The sequence below is a fragment of the Poecilia reticulata genome, chromosome 13, assembly GCF_904066995.2.
Source record: "Poecilia reticulata chromosome 13, P_reticulata-male-v2, whole genome shotgun sequence".
In the NCBI taxonomy this organism is placed as follows: domain Eukaryota; kingdom Metazoa; phylum Chordata; class Actinopteri; order Cyprinodontiformes; family Poeciliidae; genus Poecilia; species Poecilia reticulata.
Genome location: NC_088842.1, coordinates 11,288,069 through 11,314,893, shown reverse-complemented (window position 1 = coordinate 11,314,893; position 26,825 = coordinate 11,288,069). Strand labels below are relative to the sequence as shown.

The following is a 26,825-nucleotide window of genomic DNA, read 5'->3' as shown; positions in this document are numbered from 1 at the left end:
ATCAGCAGAACCTCTCAGCCAGAACAGTAGCTTTGAATGTTGCCCAGTCATCTGACTGGAGTTAGCCTCTGCAACAGTCTGGGATGGCAACTGCACTTCATCCACACAAAAACCAAGAACAATACCTCCTTTTTGTAGCTTTAAGTAGGGGGCACCCTGAGGTGGGGGGTGGGAGGAAGGGGAGGGTCGTGTTTTCTGATCCTCTGTGTCAGAGCGGAGTGCTCCCTCAGGCTCAGACACAAACAGGTCGCAGTAAAACAAAGTATTTTCTTTGTGTCTCAGTCCCACACTTTATTTTAGGGAAGCTTTGGTCGAACAGGAGTTGATGATGATGAGTAGCATCAGGGTGTGCTTGGTGCTGTTCAGAGGCTACATAAATGTTTCCTAGATCTTTATCACTTAATTTTTTAAAAAGTGAATAAAATACAGTCATGGTAACATTTATGTGTATTTGAAGCACAGCTTGATAACTAAAAGGCGTTAGGTGTCCTAACAGTGTCTCCACAGCCGTGTTTCTGTTTCAGTACGTTGGTCTGAGTTCAGTGTTGCTGTGACTTTCACAACTGTTAAACATTTTAAATACTCAAATGTGTGCAGAGAATCCAGCCATCTTCATTCACTTTTCTGCCTTCTTGTTTAACTTTTTTAAAATATTTTTTACCTTCTTGTGTGTTTTTCAGCTCAGAATGTGACGGTGGAGGAGATCCTCTCTTCCTACAAGCAGGCATGTCAAAAACTCAACTGTAAACCTATCCCCAAAGTGCTCAAACAAATACAGGTAAGAAGCAACAAATGGATATTTAGTAAAGGGTTTGCTGGGTTTTTTTATGTACAAATGTTTACTAAATAAATTCTAAATGGGGCGAAAAAAAAATTGAAATGGTCTAGTTCGACTAACTTATCTTGTCGCTTGTTCCTCACCTAGGAACTGGTACCGTATTTTTTTATTATTTTGTGAGCTGTTCACCTTTGTTTTGTCCAGTCCTTTACGCTGCAGACGGAGCTGCGATAAAATGAGCTTTTCCTTGGAAACGTAATGAGCTCAAACATCTAATCTGTAGGTTGTTTTGCATGTGATCACGTCAAGCTGGGTCCGCTTTGTGCAATTGTCGCAGGAAAAAATCATTCATGGTGAGCGAATCAAAAGAAACTCTTCAGTCAACCAAGAGCAGATCTAGACCCAAGACAACCGATAACAAATATGAGGCGGCAGCAGAAAATGTTGGCTGGCTTTTTTTAAAAATCCGTAATAAACACTAAAAGATCCCCACCATTACAGATCACATCATGGAAGTCGATCCACTAACGCCTCAGAACTTGTGAGCTTTCAGATCATTAGCTGGGATTGCGGAAACATGAGAAGCCATACATGTGTGACTGAACTCTGTCTCAGAAACTTCATACAGACCGTCCAAATGCATGCAGCTCTTTTAATCCAAGCTAAGTTGTAACCATGTTGTTACCGTCATCAGATTCTGCTCAGTAGCATATTCCTCAGGATAGATGGATGCTGCATCACCATCCAGACAGGTTCTGCTCTTTACTCGCCTACATTACAGGTTTAACATCTCTGCAGGATCCTATGAAAGGTGTTCTGTTTTTGGAGACAAACCCACACAACCTGGAGTAGACATGGAAAATCAGTTTTATTCATGAAATCCATCAACAATAAGAACTCTAAGCACATCAGCCCTTATACCAAAGAATGACTTCATAAGATGCTCCATAAGATGTGTGTGTATTCCTCATTGAATTTTGTTGTTGTTTTAGTAGTTCTCATAAAATTACAACTTTATCCTGTTAGTATTATAAATGTATTCTCCTAATTAAAATAGTTAAGCTTTAGCCTGGCCCTAATATTCTGTCGTAGCATTGACCTGAATTCAAAGTCTAAATACTTACAAGCTGTAAAACATGTTTGTCTAACAAGATGGTGGCCGTAGGTGTGCTGACATCACTCTGAACTATGAAAACCCAAGATGTGCATGGGAGAGAAAAAATCCCAATATTTCCAAAAATTAAATATCCGCAAAGCATAAAATGTGATTAATTGATCAAATCTATTTATCACCCAGCTCTACTGATAGCATTGTACAGTTTTTAAAGTCGGACGCTGTAAATCAGCCTTCACAGTCCCACATGGGGACTGCCATCCCAGTGCTCACGTTTCTGTAGCATGATGTCAGTTTTTACACAGGTAGCAGGATACTCTTTTTTTTTTTTTTTTAACTTATGTTTGATGAATGCAGTTTTACTAGTCTGTGAAGAAAACAGCACTTTATAAAACACCAATAAATAAACTGACAGAACTGAGGGTTTTAAAAACAGGAATAAAACAAAAGGCCAGATGTTTGTTTTATAGTTTCTTGGTGGCAGACTTCAGTCTCGTCATGTCAGACCTTCAGCTTTTCATCTTCCTCGAAGGAAGCCTAAAGTATCGGTATTGTTCTGCAGATATTCTGCCTTTGTGTGTGAACTGACGCACTAACTTCACTTCTATTACTGTAGTTGGAGTTTCCTCATTTGGGAGTTGTTTCCTCTGAACGTCAGATGTGTTTTTGTAACAGCGCTAGAGGAAATGGGGAATATATAGCCAGCCTGAGGGGGAAAAAAAACTGTTGTCTTTCAGCAATTTATATCACGCTGGAAATTTGACAAATAGTCCTGAAGTGTGTAAATGTACTCCTGCAATGCACCCATGTGATTTTATTTAATTTAATTTTTTTTACAACAACAGCTTAGCGCATTAATGTGAATATCCACACGAGGCTGAGATCCCAGACTCTCAGCTGACCGGTCTCCACGCAGCGCAGAACATATTTTCATCTGGACCTCTTTCTTGTTTGACACCATCATTCAAAAAGCCTGTCGCGACAAATGTGCAAAGCCCGTAAAGCGGGGACAGTAAACGGTTTACAGTGCATGCTCTGCAGTGGCACAACAATCAGGAGGAATTAATAATGCATCCCTGCTCCCAAGCTCAGCACTCACATCTCCTGTGGGGGTGGTAAACACCGCATCCCCAGAGTCTGACAGGAGGTAAATTGATTTAGTAAAAACACAAAGGGAACTGCGGGAAACCCGCTAGTTTGGAAATGTGCCACGTCTGGGTTTTCAGGGTTTGAAAATGTCCACCTTAATTATTAGAGAAAGTAACTTCAAAGTCCAAATCCTCTTAACTTATTAAAATGTTGTCATCAACAGCAGCTGCATCTTGACTTTCAGTCACATCCAGTGTCCGATGTTGACTGTCGCGGTTTCATTTTTATGGTCTACCAGCAGAGCTCCTGTCCAGTAAAGAGACCATCCATTTCTGCTGAGTCATCCTTACGGTAACTGGTCACATAAGCATGACTGGCCAGTGAGAGGCGTTTGGCAAGAGCTGCTCAGATATTTACTGTTTTCTTTTTCACTCTAAATGCTTTCTTTATTAAGTACTGCTGGATTGCTCATGTGGCGACCTGCCAGTCGTCTTGCAGGTGATTTTCCATATTGCCATTGGCGCGTGCGTGCGTGCGTGCGCGTGCGTGCGTGTGTGTGTGCGAGACTATTTAGTAGCTGCATGTTGAATGCCTGCTGCACAGTTCCTCCCACTGGGTTCCTAAAACTTGGACACTTGGTAGCTTTGTGTCACATTTCTCTTGATTGCATTTTCCATCTGCAGCAAGAGTGTTTTTCCGTTATTTTTTAAATGCTTGTTTGTGTAGACATATGTTCTCCCTGAATGCTGTTGCTGTAAAGAAAAAAAAACTGGCAAATGTTTGTAAATGAGATGTAAAATTATAGGCTGCTTTCAGCTTTTTAATGTACAGATAAACATGCAGGCACCCTCTTTACATGGAATTACTGCTTTAAGTTCTTTATCATTTACAAGCTGCATATCAGAGCTATATCTTAGAGGACATGTGTTATTTATTTTGCAGAACATCCACTGTGTATGTTTAAAGCCAAAGGGGGTAGTAAATACGCTCATATGTTAAGATGAGCATTGCATCATGCAGTTTAATATGGCTTTTTGGACAAATTAAGTTTTATTATTTTAAACTGGCTGCTGTTAATTTTCATGTATGAAGAGTCACATTTGTGATCGACTAAAATACATTTTAGGCTACTTAGAAATCTGCTGTGTAGACATTGTTACTTTTTGCTTGCTAGTTAAATCTCCATTTGCTATCTTTTATAAAAATATAGTGCTTTTTCCTTTACGTATTTATTAAAACTTTAAGTATGTCGAGACATATAATCAACGAAAATTTGAGCTATTCTCCTTCCTCCTTGTGGTCCTGCTGCCATCTGCAGAATTACACCTCTCCTGGTCAGAAATGACCAATCAGAGCCAGGAGGAGGGTCTTAGTGCCGTCAATCATGCTCACACCCACTGCTGTGAATGCGTAAGCTAATTAGTATGGCTACAGACAACGACAGATAAACAGTTTTTCTGTAATGGTGAGTTGTTTCCCTGCCATTTGCACAGCTGCGGCAAACCAGCAATTTTGAGCTTTTACACACAATCTTGCTGTTTCCACCCAGCAGCGCGTACACCAGAATGATTGACACTAGTAAGACCTTCCTCCTGACTGACTGATTGTTTCTGACATTTTTGGAGATGGCAGAGGAGCTTGATTTTTTTTTTTTTTTTTTTTTTTTTTTTTTTTTTTTTTCTGACAAATTATGAACTTTGTGTTATAATGTCATAACATAGTGACAGTTTTGTTTAAATATGTTTATGTAACTGTAACATAGTGACAGTTGTAGTAAATATAAAAAAATATTTGTATAAAAGCTATATACTGTAGCTTTAATATGCTATCCAGTTTAATATGTATACCAGGTTTCAACATAAGGGTTAGAAAAGTGTTTCTCATGTTTAAATTAGTAAACAAAAAGAGAATTGTCAAAATATTTACATTTAAAAAAAAATTCTCAATCTAATTCTGTAAAAGTTGTATATATTCTTCTCTTTGCCCGTCTATCCATCCACGCACCTTTCCCTCCTTCACCTTCTTTGTTTAAATCATGACCCCCTTTGGAAATATCTATTCAAAGTCACTGTGAAATTTGTAACGTTAAAAATAAGTTGAAACTCTGCACATAGCAACAATGAGAAATGAAAATAGTCAGAAATTAAAACGCTCGGTCTTTGAAAGTCCACCCACAGCACAAACACTCATGAAGTGATCCATGATGTGTCATGCTTTATTTTGGGTTCTGGCAGAGCTTAGAGAGAGGAACTTGCTCTGATCTGGTCAGCGTTCCCGACATGTGCCCATTTTCATCGTAGGTAAGCACAGACCTAATGAAAAATCCCCTAAGAGATCCGTCTCCTTCCCTCAACGGAGTCTAGTTTGATTTCACAAAATGTCACCATAGACCGTTAATGCCCGTGTCTGTTTCTCCCTTGAATACACAAACTCTGTTATCTCAAGCACTTCATGTCGCTCTGTTAGTGCAACGATGGCTCAGCTTCTTGCATGTGGTATTTGTACCATAACATCATGTTTTTGAAACCAGCCGAGTCATGCAAGAGGCCATGAACTCTGTCATCGTTACATTCAGCCACAGCAGTGAGGCAGTAGGGCAGGGGTTGCGGAGTTCACCCTGAATGGACGGGGCAATCATCTAGAGACTGGGATTTGCTGGTGCATAGTTTTGAGGGCAGCATGCTGTGTGTTTTCCTGTTTGTGTGGGCTGGTTAGATGTTTTACCAGGGCAGGAGGTTAAATACCAGCCTTCAATCTGTGGTGCCATTACAGTCAGTCAGTGGTCAAGGTGAACATACACGAGGAGCTCTGGATGTGAAAGTTTGAAGAATTAACTTTTGCAGTCAAGAGGCTGGTTTCACGTGGGAACCAGCAGGTGCAGCACACCGCCTCTAAAACCCTCATTACATTTATGTTTCACAGGATCTGAGCCGAGCAGCAGGAATAATTTTAATTTTATTTCAGTTCACTGTGATAATGAAGTGTTTGCATGTCCAATTAGAAAGAATTATATACATTAAATTCATGTCTGTGTGCTGGACGACATGGCCGAAAAACATACCACAATATAGACGCTTCATATTGGTCGATGTCGGTTAATTATTGATTTTTTTTAAATACACTGCTCAAAAAAATAAAGGGAACACTTTAACATTGAAGTGAACACTGAAGTGTTCCCTTTATTTTTTTGAGCAGTATATATATATATATATATATATATATATATATATATATATATATTTGAAATTCTGCCAAACTGGTGGCGTGACCTTTCCTGTTTTATCCACAGTTTTCACTTCACTCTGTTGTTTATTTTTATTTTTAAGCACTTATGAGACACAATGGCAAAACCTGAAACTGCTGCCATGCAAGTTACTTAGCAGATTGTTTGCCAGGCAACCAAAGAGTGAGCGAGTTAGTTGAGGCAAATCACCAAGCTTAGCTTGATCAGCTAAAATCTTTTTCCCTGTCTACATCCCCCAGAATCCTGTACAGTTCTGGATCGGGATATATAATGGCATTGGCGCTTTACATATTTAAAAAAGTTTGTTTAAAAAAATTTAATTTACCATACATCGTTGAAATGGTGTTTATATTACAGATCTTAGCATATTGTTTATTAAGATTGGAGAATGTTTATCTCCACAGTGGTTAAGGACAAAATGGTTTGTCTTAGGGCTACACAATGTGTTGCGACTATACAGTCATAGCATTATCACTGTGTGCAGTATTCATTATGTGAAGGAGACTATTTGGAGCCCAATAATTGTTGGCTAATGTATTCCAAGTGTAACGAACAAACATTTGCATGCAAATGTCATATGTTGCCCGTTGGACAGTCTCACGGCAGCAGATGCTCACATTGGACACAAGTGGATCTGTCCAAAAGGTCACCGAGTGATGGAAACACAGATGAGAAAGAAAGGAAAGAATAAATTAGGCTGCCCTAGTTTGTTTCCATAAATAATAAAGATTGGGTACCAAATGGCAAAGCTGAATTGATCCAGTGTGGCTCTGCTTTGATTTCGTCAGTGTTCGTTTTATTGCCGACACCCTTTGGTGTAAAGAAGGTAGTTATTGTTTATTTTAGGTTGGGCGAAGATGTTTCACCTCAAATGGAGAATAAAATACATTTTTGAAGAAACAAATGGCACTCTAATCAAGGCATAAAGCAGCATTTTCTTTAAAAGGTGTTAGGTTTTGCTTTCATGGTGACTGTACATTTTAGTCAAAATGTCCCTCAATGCTGCATCAAAACCTGAAATTGAGAGACACTTCTCCTTTTTTTACTCTACAACCCATTTTTATAGGTTTTCATAGCATTACTTTGTGGGTTGAAGTTTAGTTTCGCTTTCACATTGTTGTTGTTGCTGTTCCTGTTTAAAAGACTCCTCAAGCTGTGTCTAAACTGTGCAAAGCTGTAGCTGAGGGAAGCTGAGGAATGCCTCCTAGTCTCCATATATAAGTCGTGTTCTTCTGACAGGAAGCTTTTCATCTTAAAGTCTCCAAAAGATCGTTAACTTCCTCTACTTTTCTTCTTTTTTTTTTTTGCGGTAAAGCAGCAGATAGAGACACTTTAAGGCGTATGATTTATAAGAACACAGTAGAGAATAGAGAAAAGGAAATTATCTGTCCTGAGTATCCCACCTGTACTGACCAATGACGTCGCTCCGCCAGTGACACACTGTTCCTTTTAAACTTGCTATCACTGGGACTTAGTCAGCAGCTTCAGCCACCTTGAAACCAATGTTTGTACCGAAGGTTTATCTCGGTTTGCACAAGATCTGTGATGCAAACCACTCGCACAGATTTTATTGAATTTCCTCTAATGTGACGTGAAAGTTTCATCATGTGTAAAGCAAAGTCTGCTGCAGACCGATGGACAAAACAAACTCGTTCTGACCACGTTTCTTTCTGTTTCTGTAGGAACTGAAAGACCTGACTCAGCGAAACGAATGCTTGGATCTGAAGGGTAAGCACAAAAATAACACGGCAGTCGCAGGCAGTGCTGTACATTCAACATGTGTGTTTTTGTCTGCCTTTAATAGGTTAGTTTAAACAAGCTCAGATGAACAACACGCAGCATTTTACACCTCATTTATTTGGCCAAAACGAAGAAGCGTTGTTAAAAAAGCAAAGTATTTTATTAATCCATATAGGGCTGAAATGATTAATCAAATTAATTGTGATTAATCGTTTACTGAAATAATTGTCAACTCTAATTTACTCATAGATTAATTGTTCGCTGGAGTATGCAGACTAAAAATGGCCATTTGCTGAAAGAACAACACAGTCAGAGCCTTAATTAAGCCAAAATTGTAAAAAAAAATAAACATTTTGCATTTAAGGTGAAAAACCTTCTTTGTCTGTTCTACCCAGTACTCCTTCAGTGCCTTTTTCCCAAAAGGTAGTTGAATTATTTCCTTATTTGCATCTTTTGATGCACTTCCATCATTGTGCCTTAGTAGTTAAATAAAAAATATGCAGATTGTGCTATTTCTTTATCGTCAGAATAATCAATTGCTAAAATAATCATTAGGTGCAGCCCTAATCCAGAGGAAATTTCTCTCATTGTCTTTATATTCAGTAAATAGAAATTTGCTGGCTTTTGTCAAGTCACACCAGGGGCCTTTAAATCAGGATGAGGTTCTCACTTTGCATGACTCCAGATTTTATTGTTCCAAAAATCCTGTGCTTGGTTGTTTTTTTATTATTATTATTATGATTCTAGTTCCAGATACAACTTTTCCAATTTAAGGCGCTTCGCTCTGGTCTTTTTCATGTTTTCTCATCATGAACTTCTACCTTTTCCCCTCTGAGACGTGCAGAGTCTGAGATCTGACTTTTGCATTCTTGTGCAATTTCTTTGAACACAGCACAGTTTGAACTTGAGGTGAACCTGCTGGAACAGCCACTGTGGGGATAACTGGAAACTGTGCTGAATGTTTTCTACCCCTGAGTTATGATGTGCTCCATATTATTTGGAAATGACTGTTTTGACCTTTCAGAAGAAATGTGCAGAAACCAGAGACACTCCATTAAGAATGCTGTGGCTGATTTATGGTCACCTTTTAAAAAAACAACAACAAAAAAAACTTTGGCCTGCTGATTTCAAATATCGCTTTAACAACTACATTAAAAGAAAATGAAGAAGCAGAATTTAAATTGTGATTCTATATCTTCCTGCTGTGAGTGTTCATTATTTATTTTAAGGGTAGAGATGATACAACACCAGGGCAATTGTTGCTATCAAAAGTGTTCAGCTAAGATTTTAAAAGTTTCATTCTCAACAGCAGACGGCAGATTCCTGTCTGCATCAAAACAGAAAATCTCCATGCCGATTTTCTGGTATCAACTAAAGGTCTCGCTCCCTCAACTCCAGATGCACCTCAAAACGTTGTAGAAAATACTGCGTTGATATAAGTGACTTGTGTATGTCTGCTCTTCCTCCAACTTTATGTTCAACAGCTGAAAATCTCTTCATCATTCAGTAACTTCTTCCACTCCAGAGTGTTTTTGTCAGTTTATCTTTATAGGACGTAGTGTGGTGTGTTTACTGATTGAAAAAAAATTTAAAAATCAGGATTTAGATTCCCTCCCCCGACCGGTTCATTGTTTTTCAGAGTCAATCTCTAGCAGAAATGAGTCGTTCTCTTACATTCAAATCTTCATTATCTTCTCACACATGAACAGTTCAGTCCACCAAAGTAGTGAACCCTCTACTTTTGTATATCTGTGGACTTGACGACTCCCGACTTGTCCCTACTGACTCCGGATTGTTTTACTGTATTTTTGACCTCGTTTCTTCTCCTGCTTCACATAAATACTCAAATGTGTGTTTGTGTGCTCAGGTGAGAAGCTGGACTACAAATCGTGCGAGTCTCTGGAGGAGATTCTGAAGAGAGTCCAGTTTAAAGTGATAGACCTGGAGCAGACCAACCTGGATGAAGATGTAAGATAACGTGAAATGATCTCTCCATCTGTGTTTTTGTTTCCTCTTTCCAAATCCAGTCTGTGATAGTCATCTCCAGGATTCAGAGGGTTCGTCATGGATTTGTCTGATTATCCCAGATGTTGATTTGTGTAAAAAAAAAAAATAAACTACTGGAAATGTTGGGGTTGAGCACAAGTTCTGCTGTACGGAGAACTGGGATCCAGGTTCTGACCATCGAAACTCTCATTCCAAAGCCACAGGATGTTGTTGTATAATACAGACAAGAGACAGACACACAACCCGAATGCATAAAGTTGATGTAATTGATTTATTTCCCACTCAGTTTCTAACAATAAGCTGGCTTCTTAAGGACAAACCTACTTTTTTATTTAACTATTATGTTTTTTAACTAGGCATCCCTTTGAGAGACAACCTCTCTTTTGATGTCTTTAGGTCTTCATTAAACATTTCTGACATTATTCAAACAAAAACCCAAGTTGCTTTTATGATTTTTTTATTAGTTGTAGTGGAAAATGTGACTCTAAAAGTGCTCAATTATAAATCTTTTAACCTCAGTAAATCAAGCTCAGGCTTGAACTCAAACAAGAAATCAGAGTTTTGTCCATAAATGCTTAACATTTCTGTTGTCATTAGTTAAATCATAACTTACTTTGCTCTTGTCTTTAAAGCACCATCTTGTTTCACTACCAAAAGTGTATTATAAGAGCACATACTAACGCTAATTTAACCACCATCTCCATTCTTACTTTCATTTTCAGTCACAAACCTTCAGATATCCACAGATAAACTAAGTCTGAAGCTAAATCAGGGACTAAAGATGTCTGTCTTTTATTTATTTATTTTACATGATGTGGCCTAATTGAACCTCTGATACTGAACTGAGATGATTTTCTCTTGGTTGGACAAATAGTCATTTTACTGTTGGAACCCATTTCACACTGAAACTAAACAAAATAGACGTCATGACTTCCTGGATCCAATGAATTCAGCCTGATTTGATGTTGGAAGATGATTTTGAAAGAAATAGTTTGCTGGACTTTCTTTAAAATATGATTTTGGAGAAACTATTTGCTTTTCCGCTGCTTAACTCAGTGCTTCTCAATTATTTTCTGTTACGCCCCCCCTAGCAAGAAGAAAACTATTTGCGCCCCCCACTGCCCACAGTGACTATCCGTCTCTGCATAACATTTTATCCTTAACATTAAAGAAAAGAAAAAAAGAAATACATATGGTCAAACTTACTAAGAATAACTTTATTAAATCGTGTTTTAAGTGTGCAACAGAAAAGATTTTAAGTGCATCAATACCTGAAATTAAAAATAAATAAATCCTTGTTTAAACTGTAAACATGTTTGACCAATTAATTGCACCATTGCAAAATTAAATCAAATCAATAAATAATATTTAATAATTATAACTAATAAACTACAAAAACTAAAAAAATAACAAATTTATATTCAGTTCAGCAACATTAACTCAGGAGCACAATATATAAAACAATTGAACCTACAAAACAAAAATGAATTAAACAATTTGTGCTCATTTTTTCTTTCTTTTTTTGATCAAAATGAGGAGGAAGTCGGGTTTAATGGCTACAATGAGCACGTTTTGCTCATAGTAGTCCAGAATTTAAATTGTGGCTCTGTCTCTGACATATTTACAAAAAAGTTTATCTACCAGCTGTTCTTGAAGATCGTTAGCAATGTCATCTATACGTCTGGCGACAGCGTCATTGGACAGAGGGATAGTTTTTAGTTTTGCTGCACTGGCGTCGTCCAGCTTGACAGAGACCATGTCTAATGCTGCAGGCAGTATCAGCTCCTCTGCTATGGTGTGGGGCTTTTTGCACTGCGCAATTTGGTACACCACCTTATATGATGCTAACAGCGCTCGATGGTTTACTGAAGTAGCCTTCACAAAGCGGGATGACTTTTGGCAATATTCAGCACGTTTTCGCTGAAAAAACTCTAGTGGCTTATCGGCGTGATTGGAGTGTAATGTATTTAAGTGACGTGCTAATTTATTTGGCTTCATGCTGTCGGCTGCGAGCATTTTTAGACACAGCAAACACACCGGTCTTTCCTCTTCTCCAACTGTAGTGACAGTGAAGCTAAGCGCTAAATACACTTCGTCGTATTTCCTCGTCTTAGCTTTCGGGTGACTTTGTTTTGTCTCATTATCTTTGTCTCTCTTAGCTTTTCTTTTCATCCCTGTTAACTTTTTCATGTTGGGGGTTGTTATGTTGAATAACGGAGGCTATAGACAGAACGCAGTCAGAGCTTTCTGTTGACTCAACACTGCTAACCAAGGCAAACCTGTTGTCTTGTAAGTCGTAAAATGTTGCACTGTCGCAAACGTGACAGAAGTAACAATGACAGCGCCACTGTCGCCTACTGTAGTGGATGTGCAATTACACTTTATACTAGTACGGCCCAAAAAACAAAAGCCTGTTCCCCAGGGTCACACGCGCCCCCCCAGGTATCGCACCGCGCCCCCCAAAGGGGGCGCGCCCCACTATTTGAGAACCACTGGCTTAACTGAATCACTTAATTTTTATCTTTTTTTTTTGTCTCCGAGAGGGTCCCAAAGGTTACAGATACTTTCTCAGTTTTATCCTAAATATTGGTTGTTTACCATACAAATTGTGGCATTTTTTTATAATCTGTCCCCTTGAAGGGAAAAACCATCAGGCCTTAATATTTGGATGAATCACGCTGCTTATATACATGTGTGTTCGAGAAAATGCGACCTTCACAGTATTCAAACAAATGCAGGTTGACATTTAGAGGTTTTTCTTTTTTTACTGATTTGGAGCAGTTTTCTGGAAAAATGAATGAATTAGCTCAGTGAGTCATTAACTGAGTCACTGCAGACTAGTGTCTCGCTTTGGGCTCTGATGAAACAGAACTTTGAAAGGACGAATTATGGAAGAGGCTCGGCTGGTTCGTCTGATTTTTCTAAAGGAACGGGGATAAATCGTGCATCGAGTTGTTGAGAGGACGGACTCATTTTCTGAAGTGGGTGGGAGAGAAATGCAGAAGATGGTTTACACTTGGCAGAGAGTCGCATCTGCGTCGCGGCCTCATGTCGGAACGGTTTTGGGAGGATGAAAGCGGAGAAACGGTTCGGTGGAGAAGTGTTTTGAGAAACATGTGGAGAAGCAGGCATGAAGAGTGCGATCACAGGGTGGCTTTTATTAGGCTGAATGTGACTCATCTTCCCCCGCCCTATAGATAAACACGCGTGTGTACACTCGGCAACGTCTCCCAGTACACACACGCATGAGAAGGCGAAAGGTCAGAGGACGTTATGCGTTATCTAGCTCGTCTGGTTTTCCTTTTCTTCTACATTTCCGTCCTCAGAGGAAAATAAAAATCACACTCATGTTTTGCCCCAAACTTTGCTGTTATTCCATTTGTAGGCAAGGAAAACTCAAGTAACTAAACATCTTTTTCTCTTTACATATGATGATTATACTTAAACTTAGCCTTGTGGTTGAGGGACGAGTTACTGTGATGGCAATCAGCTAATTTACCAATCAACATACCAGAAGATCAGAGTTTATTTTACCAATTATCTTGAAGACTAACAGCTTTATACTTTTTTTTTTTTTTGCACTTTTTTGAGTTTAATTAAATCAGATAAATGTTAGGGACTCCTGATGTGATGCATAAATATTGATAATTCCTGAATTTATTTTTTTAAATTCTAACTTTTTTTTACATTTGTTTTAAAATCTAAATTTGCAGATCAGACTTTTAAGAAAAACAGAAGGAAAACCCTCACCAGTGAATTGTTAAAATATTTTATCTTGAACGTGTTTAATAAGAAAATAATCTTTTAAGATAAAATCATTGTCGCTGACTTGTTCAGATTTTAATATTTATTTTAATTTTATTACATGTATTTCTTTTATATTCTGTGCTCGCGTAGCTTTATTTACAGTAAGGAGGAGAACTAATTAATTTCATATTAGTCTTGTATAATAACAGGAAGCTGCAACATGGTATAAAATAACGTTACGTTTACGACAAAGACTTCATCTAGGTTTTAGCTTTTAGCTTTTAATTGAACTTTTTTTTCTACAAATGGTTGTATTTTGAATGTGTGAAAACTAGCTTTTATATTCAGAGAACACATTTAAATTCATCTTTGTGTTAATTGTGTTGAATTCAGGTGAGTTTTTTTGTTTCTTGTTTTCAGAAATAAATTTAGAAAATACCATAACCTGAGGAACTCTTAAAAAAGAAAATCCCAAACACTTCAAAAGGCATCATGCAAATGCCTCTATTTTCTCACCTGTCCTGAAGAACTGCTCAGAAATCCTCTGTTATTTCTTAAGATGTACTGACATAATAAACAACTTGGAACTTGTGTATTTATTTATTTATTTTCTCCTTTGTGACGTTTTTAAAAGTCCATCCTCGTGTTGTTGTCGTCCTCAGGGTGCGTCGGCTCTCTTTGACATGATCGAGTACTACGAATCAGCCACGCATCTCAACATCTCCTTCAACAAGCATATCGGCACACGGGGATGGCAGGCCGCCGCTCACATGATGAGAAAGGTCAGAGATCGATTGTTTTGTTTTTTTCTGACTCGGAGATTCAAATCCTCCCAACTTAAAATGAATTATTTCCCAGTTTTAACCATGTGCTGTCACAAATGGAAAATACAGAATCAGATTTACAGTACGTGATGTCTCGGAGGTTTTACGAAAACAAAACTAATTTGGTGTTTAGATCAATGTTTGAAAAAAAGCTGCTCAAAAAGTTGCTCAAATCACAGCTTTTTTCAGGTGAGCAGCTCATTTGTCATCTGATCAGCTCTGTTTGCCTAAATGCAGTCATTTGATCTCAAAGTGGTTCAGTGGTAGAGCAGAAACGCCCTGCGGGACACTGGTGCCACAAAAACTTAAAAAAATAAAAAAATGGATGGATTATTAATAGGGACCTTCTCTCATTTCATCAGGACTCTTAAATCTTCATCAACTAATGTTTTGGCAAATTGCTGCGCATGAATGAATGACTGAATGAATGAGATTAAACCTCGACTTGAACAGAAAACAATTCAAATCATTTATGTAAAAAAAACTGACAGTATGTTGATTCGATTCACACAAATGACTAAGATTATAAATGTAATGTCATCTGCTCAGAAGCTGCAACTGCAGAGGTATGAATGTAGATTAGTTTATATCAGCTGCTTTATGAAAGGAGCCTGATTTGTTGGCGTGTTTGAAGCTGAGCCTCTGTCGTCGTTTCCTCCGCAGACGAGCTCCCTGCAGTATCTGGAGGCCCGTAACACTCCTCTGCTGGACCACTCGGCTCCATTCGTAGCCCGGGCGCTCAGGATCAGCGGCAGCTTGGCAGTCCTCCACCTGGAGAACGCCGGTCTCTCTGGCAGGCCGCTCATGTTACTAGGTGAGACATGCAAAGGACAGGCAGCCTCTTTCTGTCCTCTCGGCTGGTTTTTTTTGCTTTGTTTTTTTTCTCAGAATGAAGTGAAATCTGATCTCTCTGTTTATCCCTCCGGCGACTCGCTGTGCTTCAACCGCCCTCTCCTCTGTCAGCCACGGCGCTGAAGATGAACATGAACCTTCGAGAGCTGTACCTGGCAGACAACAAGCTCAACGGCCTGCAGGACTCGGCTCAGCTCGGAAACCTGCTCAAGTTCAACTACAACATCCAGATTCTGGACCTGCGCAATAACCACATCCTAGACTCGGGTACGCAACTCTGAGAAAAGATGAAATACCTTGTGATGTCTTTTGCTGCGAGGTGATGCCACATGAATAAAGTGAAATGAATTAAATTGGAAGAAAACTTTTTAGAGGCTGAACAGATTTGAGCCTTAAGCAGCGGTTCACCTTGCAGCAGGAAGACGACCTTAAACGTGCAGCCAGAGCTCCAATGACATGGTTTGCATCAGCCATATTTATACACTAAAATGCTCCAGACATATAATTACTGTTGAAAATATTTGGCAGCTGATGTTCACAGAGGCTCCCCATCAGCTGAGCTGTTCTGCAAAAAGACTGAACAGAAAACAAACGTAGCTTTGTAATGGCCAGAAAAGCTTAAATAAATGTACACTCCGCTTTTTAGTTATTTCTAAAAGGTTTAAAAACTATTTATTTTGCCTTCCGCTTCAGTATTAACAGTTCAGTATTTATCACTTAAAATCAAACTTTACCACATTGACGTTTTTGGTTGCAACTTGACAAAATGTGAACATGGCTAAAGAGCAAGAACTGTTTTTGCAAGGCACTGTACTTGACATTCAGATGATACACACATTTCATTATTATTATTATTATTATTATTACTGTTCTTATGTTGGTGTGTGTTTGTCGTCTCAGGTCTGGCCTACCTGTGTGAAGGACTAAAGGAGCAAAGGAAAGGTCTCGTCACTTTGGTGCTATGGAACAACCAGCTAACACACAATGGCATGGGCTACCTCGCTGCTGCACTGGTACACCACACACGTGCACACACACACACACTGTCTCCATATAATATGTGAACGCTTTATCCCAAAATATAGTTTTCTTTCTTACTTAACTCATTTTTTTAGCGTCTAACCACATTTCTCTAAGAATAATGAAGAGTAAAAAGTGGGACTTTAGTTAGAATAAACAGACTAAATATTATTAAATGGGTCCATATTCAGCTGTGCATTGAGAAAAACTGTGCAGTGTTGTAAAATTATTAAGCCTCCACTACACATAGAGTTTAAAGGTAAGATATACAAACTAGCAGCCGTCTTCTTTTTTTTTTTTAAAGGACAGAAAAAAATCTATTCCACAGAGATTCGCAATTCCTTATCCTGGCTATTCCGAATCCATTCACTATGATCAAAAATCTCATTCATTTTTATGTAAAATTATATTTTGAAATCATTCTTTGATATGCTTTTATATAAGAAAAATCTAAGCTGGTCTAACCTAAGTCTGTTTTTGTTCAAATATAATCTGGTGGCATTTGATGCAGTATGGAGTCTTATTGAATTTATTTTAAACAAATGTTATCTTTGTTTCTACTGTCTTTTCTTCTTGTCAGTCACATAATTTAAACATTATCTACAGAAAATTGGTTTCTGAATCAAAAAACCTTTCAGAATCAAAATTGGGATCAAATCGCTGGACACTGAAAGATTTGCATCTCGTCTTTTTAATGCCTCTTCAGTGTCGGAGAATATGAATCAACCACCGCATTAAAAATGACAGAAACGTGACAAGTCTTATTTTGCTTCGTGCGGTTGAGGATGAATGTGTGTTTTTCGTCTCTCAGCCATGCACCCAGAGTCTGGAGACTCTGAACCTCGGCCACAATTCGGTGGGTAACGAAGGAGTCCACAAGCTGAAGGACGGACTGATCGCCAACCGCTCTGTGCTCCGGCTGGGACTGGCTTCCACCAAGCTGTCCTGTGAAGGTGGGAGCTAAAGCAGTCTGCGTGCGTGCGTGTGTGTGTACGTCTTCTGCAGTGTTTGGGGTCTTAACTATCTGGCTGCGTTAACGTTGCCATGCAGGAGCCGTCGCTGTGGCCGAGTTCATCGCAGAGAGCCCCAGGCTGCTGCGTCTGGACCTGCGGGAGAATGAGATCAAGACCGGAGGCCTGATGGCGCTGTCGCTTGCGCTGAAGGTCAACAACTCGCTGCTGCGCCTCGACCTCGACCGAGAACCCAAGAAAGAAAGTGTAAGCGTCAACTGCATTTAAAAATAAAGAAAAGGAAAGGTTGTTTTTTTTTTATTCCCTCAGTTTGACCCCGTGGTTTTAACAGGAAGGTGAAGGGAGAGACTCATCTAGACGCAGGAGAATATCTGACAGGACATTTTGGTCAATGTCACTGCTTTGTTTTGGCATGAACTACAGTTAGTGTTACATTAAAAGATGAAGTCACTGTGAAGCACAACTCAAACGAGACACTGGAAATCAGAAGTGCTGCAGCCTTCCTCCTGTCTGCTGTTGGTCTCAAGGTCCAGTTCATCAAAGGTCTTATATCCTTCATCATCGTCAGATTTATCACTGTCCTCTTCAGAAACTGTAACCATAACAACAGCTGCAGCCTCTCCCGCCACCACAGTAATAAACGCTGAATGCATCACGTTTTAATTCTCAGCGACGTTTCAGTGTTTGCAGTAATTCAATTCAATTTACGTCGAATCATGTTGTCTCAAGACCCTTTTTTTTTTAAGTCATTTAAATGTAATTACACATACATTCCAGTCGATCTTAGTCGTGAAACAAGTTTGGTTTATTATTCAAGTTGAAAAGTTTTTTAATAAAACCCAGCAGATTACATCGAGTCATTGCGGCATCCACTCTTCCTGGCTGAGCATGTAGTGGCATCTTGTCGTTTGCATACTGAACATGCATGTAGCGACAGTAGAGAGGAAAAACGTTCCAAATTGCAATGGATGTCATCGTCACAATATTTCTCTTTCTAATGTAATGTATTTCTAATGTACAATTTGTTAAATGCCGCCTTACTCAACACACCACACTATCAAGCCTCAGCTTTTTAAGAATGGCTTAAACTCCTGACCAAAGAAGGGAAATGCTGCCTGACTAACTTCCTCCGGTCTCTGCTCTTGTGTTTCAGGTGAAGAGCTTCATCGAGACGCAGCGCGCCCTGCTGACCGAAATCCAGAATGGCTGTAAGAGAAACTTCATCCTTGCGAAGGAAAAGGAGGAAACCGAGGAGAAGATGAAGCGGTCTGCCTCCATGGCTGAAATAGCCACAGAGGACGGAACGAGGGAGGAAGAGGAAGAAGAACCGGCTTCAGCTGAGAGAAAGGAAGGCGAGGAGGAATGCGAACCGACTGAGAACGCGTCACAAACGGACAACGTGTCAGAAACGAGCCCCGATACGACCGCTCCTCCTGGGAATCTGGACTCCGACTCGGACACCGAGGACGAGGGGGAGGTGGTGACCAACTCTTCTCCCATTATGTCGAACCAGGCTGCTCCAGTCAGTCAGCCCCCCCTTAGTGCCTCACGTACCCCCTTACCCCCCTCTGCCTCGCCTACAAGAGCACCAGCTTTGATTTCGGGAATAACGGTCACAGAGTCCACGGTCCCGGTGCCTCCGGGAACGCCTCCCTCGCCCGGCCGCTGCATCTCCGTGTCGAGTCCCGGAAGGGGCCACAAGATATTTATGGTGACTCGGGTGGAGAGCCCACCGGAGCAACTGCAGAAAGCCGCAGCTCCTGCAGCCCTCTGCCCGCCGAAAGACTTGACGACACTAACACCCGCACAAACACAACTGACACCGGGGGGCGCCAACGAGAGCCCGCCTGCTCCGTCTACGGATGACAAAACGACAGAGGAGACCTCCGGCGAGAGACCAGGAGCTGCTCAGAGTCCCAAACTAGACCCACTGTCGTCGGAGGACGCGAAAGCCAGAACTTTAGATCCAGCAGGATTGATGGATCCAAGTCTGCCAATACCAGCATTGCCTTCAAACTCCTCTCCTCTGCCGGATGTGGCTTTGAAGCCAACGATCTCCCCGGCCGGCCCCGTTCAGGAGCCCGCCGCCGCAGAGGGAAGCAATAAAGCAGAGGTACTTGAGGAAAAGCTACAAGATGGCGGGCAGGGACCCTCCACAAATGAACTGGCTCAGCCGACACCTGCGCAGGAAGAGCCAAACGTTGACCAGACAGCAGGACCGGAAGAGTCCCCTCCCCCAAACCCAATGGACGACGAGCCAAGCCGAGAGGAAGCGAGTCCATACCCGGTCCAGACCGGCCATCAGGCTCCGTCGTCCTCCAATCCGCCTGAAGACGCCGCTGACGTGAATCCAGGCTCACAAGTTAAAGACCAGGAGTCGACTGACGAGAACTCGGCCGATGAATGTTTTGTGGAGGCGCTGGACGGAGAGGTGGTCGCTTCGGCTCTGCCCAACGGCCTGAAGACGGAGTTCTCCCTCCACCTGCTGGACGGCGAAACCCCGAAGCCCGGCAGCTGTGTGATGGAGCACGGTGAGTCGCTCCTCCTCCTCAGAGGACTCGCCCTCCACGTTGTTTTATTTGTTATAAACATCTGTTCTTCATCGCCTTGCAGTCAGTTCTAGCTGTGCACTGGAGCTGGAGGAGCTGCTGCTGGAGGCCAGCATGGACAACGGGAGAGACGCACCGTAAACTGGTGAATATCTGCATCTTACGACACGCTGGCTAAACATCGTCTTCACGCTTCCAAGTGCTGATGAATCTGCTGCTGACTATACCATATTCATGTCATACAAATATGGATATTTTAAAGGGTGAAGCTAAAAGATAAATGAGCTTAGAGAGAGAAATAGAGAAGTTTCAGACTTTCTAAGCATTGTTGAGTACGACTGCCTTATCGTTATCCAACTACATTTTTTATCATAATAGGAATTTTGATTTATCGTTGTCATGATAAATTCCAGTTAATGATGTTTGGAAAAAAAAAAAAGTTGTCCATAATGTTGGAATTGTTAGTTTTACTATTTTATCCACTATTTGTTCAATAAAAGCATCAGTAAATTTGAAAACATGATTAAATTGACTTGCTGTGTGCAGTTTAGTGATACAAATCACACTTCCTGACTGACTGCTGTCCTAAAAAAGCGTTTAATAAATGCATACGTTTTCCAAAAGCAGTATTTGTGTTTGCTCTGTCATGCAGGCACAGCCATACATTTACCTAAGGTAGAAGTAATAAATAGATCTTACCATTTTTATTATCATCACAGTTGTACCACTAAATGCAGCACTACAAATAGAAGTCCATATTCCCCAACCCTGTTGGTGTCGGATAATGAAGTGTTTATGCTCAATGAAGCCATTCCCATTAATTTCGCGTTACAACCACAAACGTCAGTTTTTCCATCAAAACATGGAAGTGGTTTAGTTGAATCACGCTCTCTGCTGCTTTCAGGACTGATTTGTCTCCACTTCTGGTTTCCCTGCAGGGACTGCCAGGACAGATGGAAGCAACACTAAGACGATTCGTCAAGCTCTGCAACACGACCGGCTGCCCCACAATATCTTTGTCGTTTCTTCACGTTATCCAACAACAAACAAACAAACAAACAACAACGCTTCCTGCAAAGGGACGGATGACGCAGTGTTAAAGTCAAAAGCTCCTAACATGAAAAATACAAAGAGGACAGTATCACCCGGAGCGCAACCTGTGACATAGGAAGTCTTTCTACATCCATAGTTACATCACCCCACGTAAAAGCTGGGGGGAGGCGTAGGGATCCCCCCGCCGTTATCACTACATTTTCCCGTTCTGTGACGTTTCCGTGAGCCTCGATGAGTCGCAGACTGATCAGGGACGGAATAGCGGAGGGTAAAACACTAACCAAAGACCATTCTGACAGCCCTTACTCGCTCTCCGTAGATTGTCGTCGGGCAAATTGATTCACAGTTTTTCACGACTCAGATGTAAGGGCAACGACGAGAAACACAGTGGCCCCCTCCTGAGCAGACCTGCTGGCTTTAAAACACTCGAGGTTGAGAGTAAGTTGCTGTTAAAGGCTTTTGTATCCAAGAAACCTGAGGATGTTTATCCATCTGTGTAAATGTAAACATTGTGTGTGTCTCCTGGTCTCCTCTCTCTCTCTCTCCCTGTCTCTCTCTCTCTCCCTCTCTCTTGCTCCCCACCAGAATAAAACTCTAAGGGACCTCTGCCAAAGTGACTTTTTTTCCCCTGTGTTTTCTCGTCTTCTGCTCCGTTTGGCCCCTCAGGAATCCGCGTCCTCTTACTTGCTGTCCAGATCCGACACGGAGAACATTGAAACACGTTTTGCACGATTGAAACCTCTATTTTGTGTTTGGCATAAGAAATTTAATCCCAAATTACAGAATTGCACAAATCATAACTCAGAATTTGTCAATTTTCAGAGAAGTCTGATTAGATATGTGTTTTTGTTTTTATTCCCCTGAGTTTATTCAGCTCCAAACTCCTCGCACCTTCTTCTGTTTCCCTCAGTTTTTCACCTTTTACTCATAACTCTCACCCATTCAGCTGCTTTGAGAAATGACTTATTTTTGTATTTTTTGACATCTTTTTGGTTTAAAATGTTTCCATCTCTCCATCTGCTTGTTTTACCCAAGGGGTTGCTTTTAAAGCCGACGCCCTTTTCGATGTATATTTCATATGCAAACTAGAGAAAATATTTAGATTAAAGGACGTTTTCCGGGACGGGATCATCTATTATAGGAGTAAATGGTGGATTTAATTGGTTGACTACTGGGGTGCAGAAAGCTGTAAACATGTCGAGGTTCTTGTTCTGCAGCAGCCCTGCAAAGCGAATCATTGGCCACAAGGGGGCGCTGATGGCTGTTTTATCTTTCATTCGGACTTGAAGAAGAATTATGAGCTCAACAGCTAAATATTTTTAGATCAAGACAAAAGACTTGAACATTAAAACATCCATTTAATATTTATGTGAAGAGGTCCAGCTCTCTTTGCCTTCACATTTTTGCTTTTTGTTCCCCAGAAGCAGAAACAGGCAGGTTGTGTTTTCTTTTCTCCTCCGTGGAAACGGCGATCGACCCCACAGCGATTCTCCACCCAAATGGTAGTTTTTTCCCGCACCCCGCCGCCCACACTGTTTGTAATGCTTTAATTTTTAGAAATTTTTAATAATGATTTGTTAACTTAATTGAAATGTGCTGGTAATCACAAAGATATGTATGGCGAAATTTGTTTCTCTCAAATAAATGCATGTAATGATTAATGAAACGACTCCGTGGTGAATTGGTCAGTTTGAGGTTCTGGGATTCGTCCCGTGAGAAAGCGAGATGCAAACAGGTTAAAGCAGGAAGTAATGAAGTTCTTCCGAGTCGGTTCTGTTTTTGTAGATCTTCCTTGGTCTCTACCTAAAGGTGCTGTCGTCAACTATTCTATTATTTGCGAGTGTGACCAGGATGGGAATCTCTAGCCGTCACACTGGAAGAAGGCTGGTTCTCTGTACCAGAGATGAACGTGTTTTGGTACCAAATGTGCGCATCGACCCAAAAAAAAAAAGGCCTTGTGAAAATGTTGATTGGAGCTGATAGGTTTTATTATCCACATTGAGAGGAAAATACTAAAAAAAAAAAAAAAAAAAAAAAACATCTTGGAAAAAACAAATTGGAGTTTTCAGGTGCACTCTGGGATAAACACTTGAGGTGGTGTGATGAAGCTAATATCCAAGGGTTTGGCAATAGCTACCAGTATTGTATTTGGGAAAAAGTGAGAAGCTTGGATCCTACAACACACCATGCCGATTGGTATACTTTACAAGAGCGGTTACATCAGGAAGGAAGGTCATTATGAGGAAATAAAACATTGTAACATGGCCTTGAAGCTGAAACTTGAGTTGAAATGGGCCTTCGTAGAAAATTTATGGGCAAAGCTAAAAATGATCTGTGTTTACCTACAAATCTGATTCAGTTACAGCGGTTCTGTAAAGAGGCATGGGTCAAAATCCCAGCAAACATCCATCGTGTTAATCTCCTGTTCCACCTCAAAGGTGCATTATTGGATTAAGATCTGGTGACTGGAAACCATTGGAGGACTTTTTGTGCAGTGGTGCTTCATCTTGTTGGAAGTAGCCATCAGAAGACTGGTATTCTGTAGGTATGTGGTGATCGTTCAGGTCACAACAAACGTTGTCTAAAGCCTCTTTATTAAAGAGATCCTATACAAAGATACAACATGTGATCAGCTCAATCCAGTCCTATAGACAAATGTGTTTCTCGCTGTAAGGCGCTGCAGTAAAGTTCAGTTTACCACACCAGCTGGTAAAACGTTTCTGTCTTAGGAGCTTTGTTGAGTCACTGACTCTTCAGCAGTCCATCCTCCTCAACACACCTGGAGCTAAAGCCCTGACTCCCAATTAGTACTTTCTCTTCTGCAATTGCTCATTTTCCAGTGTGATCCGGGATCATCTCATCAGTCCCATGAGAGGAAAGCAAGTCGAAAATATCCCTCGGACTGAACGTCACATGGATGCGCCTCTTTGTGCACACCAAACAGATTCACAGACGCTGACTCGCAAAAAAAACAGATCTTTAGCCCTCGAGAGAACCCGTTCGGCCCCTCATCACGAGGGAAACGCAGAGGCAATCTGAGGGTCAGGGTGTGGAGTGCCGGGTGGGAACACGGCTCAGGATTCCTCCGGGAATGCCAGAGCACACTAATCCATACAATCCAGTTCTGATCCGATAGAAGGAGGGTTGTGAGAAAAATGAACAGATTTACAATATCATTAGAGAAAGCTTACATTAGAGTTGACTTAAGTATTGCCAAGAAGCTGGTTTATTTTAGTATTTAGTGAGATTTTTTTTTTTTAAACTACTGCTGACTATGGTTTTATTTCAGGACTGACTAGTTCATTGAACGAACTAATCATTCAACAAATGATTAGTTCATTGAATGAATGAACTAATCATTCAACAAATGATTAGTTCATTGAATGAATGAATTGATCATTCAATGATTAGTTCATTGGCAAAAGTCTGCTGAAAATAAGAAAACATAAAAATGAAGTACTTATTCAAAAATAACTGCAAAATGGTTACATGTAGCTAACTGAACAGCTATGTAATGTCTTCATCTAAAATGAAAATAAAAATAGCAGCCACAGATTTTGAGGTTTATTTCTCCAACACTTTGTTTGCTGCAGTGTTTTAGTTCTGCTGCCCTTTAAAAACCTGCTTACCTTAAACTCGGGAATCAGTATATAAATCACCTTCTTCAAACTGGAGATCATTTGTTTCCCTTCTTGATCTGATTATTTGGGGAAAGCAGAACGGTGGTGTTGAAGTGGGAAAACAAAGGTTGATTGGTTTTGTCTGGTATTTATTTATTAATCAGTTGTGTTTGTCTTGTGGTTTTTTTGTGACTGAGTGTGGTTTCAAAACTGCTTGAGGTCAAATATTTCCTCATGTTCAGCTGCTGGTCGTCCAGAGTCAGACGACCAGGAAATTCCTAAAGCTTCTCCTTGGTCCACATTGGTGCGAAACTGAGCTGGAGGAGGAATAAATGAAAAGTTAATCAGTTTTATGTCAGATGTTTAATTTCCTCCATGTAAATTGATGGGACACTGCTGCATCCCCCACTGTATGCCAAAATTTTCACATAAAGAATGGAGGTTTCACTAATCAAAAACCCTTATAGCATTTTTTTTACACACATTTTTTCTGAGGATGTAACACACCCGCAGGTCAAATAGCCCTGGGTGGAGAGCCATATCACTCATTTGAAAAACTGCCACTGTTTCTAATGTCTAAAGTTGAGTGAAAATTAAGCTGTGAACTGTGAAAGTTTTCAATTTACCTGCCGATACTGTGACCTGAACATAAAACTTTTTAGACTGTTCTTGTAGTCTTTGACACAACAAATCCAGTAAAAGAACATTGTTTAGAACCAAGGGCTGGGAAAACATTTAAACTAAAAGCTTTGACTTCAAGATGACCCCATTTTAATTTCTCAAATTAGCAACTGGAGCTAGAATTAGCATAGAAAAGGGTTTTAGTCAAAGCTCCGTCCTTCAACAACAAGCTGTTCCAGTTCTTCAGAGACACAGTTTGGTTGAAATGTCATCACAAATATTATCGTGCAACATGCATGTTGCTGTTTATTTAATACAAAAAAAAAATTGAGGCTAATGCGACACATGCTAGGCTGAATATGAAGTTATGCTAGCATGTATCTGCCATTTGAATGACGGTTTTATGAACAAGACTTTGTTGATTCTTCTTCTTTGTATTTTAACGGCAGCTTGCACCCATTATTGTTGAACTACTGCCATCTGTTGGATCCTAATACTTATTCCTCAAACTCTCCTAATGAGCCCTGTATTTTTTAAGAAACAAAATAGCTTCTCTTTTCCTTACTATTTAACTGAGCAACCACATTCTCAAATTTCAATTTCCTAGTAGAACCTGTTTCCGTTTTCAGTAATCTTCTTTGATTCACATATATCCTACAGCTAATAAAAGCATGTTCCATCGTTTCTACATCAAGTACATAAACCAGTAAGATGTTTCCCCATCTTTAAAAGAGTGCCATATGAATTTAAATCGGAGCAGTGACAGATTTCACCACCTACACGGTGACCAAAGCAGAACAAATATCAGCAAAAACATTGTCCCCCTCCTCTGCCACCCCCCGAGCTAAAGGTCTAACCTCAACTGTGCTTCCTGAAATGACGAAATCTAGCCAAGCTGTTGTGTCTGCAGTTTGGTTACGGTGACGATCAAATGCTTCCTTGCCTGGGCTTTCTTTGGGCTTGGCCATGCCTCAGGAATGTGCTGGCATGCTGGTGGGATAGTAGGGATTTATCTGTAGTGTCAGCCCGTATCTGTCCTGTTGCTCCACAACCCAGTGGACTGAAACAAACGGGACCAACGACCAATCGAGGAAGGAACAGGTTCATCGTGTTCAGAAAAACTGGGAGCGGTGCAGAAGTGTTAATTTGCACAAATGTGTTTTAATTATAAAACTATTTATCAGAGATTCTTAACGTTTTTGTTTTCTTGTCAAACAAGGATAACCAGAGTGAATACAAAATGTGTGAGTTCAGGTGTTTTAGCCCATTTTCTCTACTGAATTGTTTTAATCAGCCACACTGAAGCCTCCCAATCAGATTTAGGCCCATGCTTTGACTAGGGCACTTTTGGTCTACTTCATGTTGTCAGACAGTTTCTTTTTAAATGATTTTTCCTGATTGCAGTTGTTTGGCAGCTGACTGTCAAGCCTGAAGGAAACTTGTAAACCTGTAAAACTGACCACCTGTTGCCAAATAAATATATTTAATTACAGCTAATTCATGTTTTAACAAGAAATAAATTAAACAATCATTTTTAAAAAACCTTTGTGTTTTCTCAGGTCATCTTTAACTTATCTTAATCTTTCTCCCAGGCCT

At 40.3% G+C, this 26,825-nt stretch overlaps 1 protein-coding gene across 1 annotated transcript in view; it reads left to right on the top strand.

The window, feature by feature from the left end:
- ppp1r37 (protein phosphatase 1, regulatory subunit 37) overlaps positions 1 to 22,654 on the top strand; it is a 39,442-nt gene extending 16,788 nt beyond the window's left edge. The window contains exons 2-13 of the mRNA XM_008425757.3: positions 681 to 778; positions 7,908 to 7,953; positions 9,833 to 9,933; positions 14,382 to 14,501; positions 15,207 to 15,357; positions 15,507 to 15,662; positions 16,296 to 16,408; positions 17,227 to 17,368; positions 17,466 to 17,632; positions 18,540 to 19,917; positions 20,000 to 20,080; positions 20,874 to 22,654. Coding sequence (XP_008423979.2) covers positions 681 to 778; positions 7,908 to 7,953; positions 9,833 to 9,933; positions 14,382 to 14,501; positions 15,207 to 15,357; positions 15,507 to 15,662; positions 16,296 to 16,408; positions 17,227 to 17,368; positions 17,466 to 17,632; positions 18,540 to 19,917; positions 20,000 to 20,076 — 2,549 coding nt within the window. The 3' untranslated portion in view covers positions 20,077 to 20,080; positions 20,874 to 22,654. The remainder of the gene's footprint in view (positions 1 to 680; positions 779 to 7,907; positions 7,954 to 9,832; positions 9,934 to 14,381; positions 14,502 to 15,206; positions 15,358 to 15,506; positions 15,663 to 16,295; positions 16,409 to 17,226; positions 17,369 to 17,465; positions 17,633 to 18,539; positions 19,918 to 19,999; positions 20,081 to 20,873) is intronic.
- Positions 22,655 to 26,825: the final 4,171 nt, after the last annotated feature.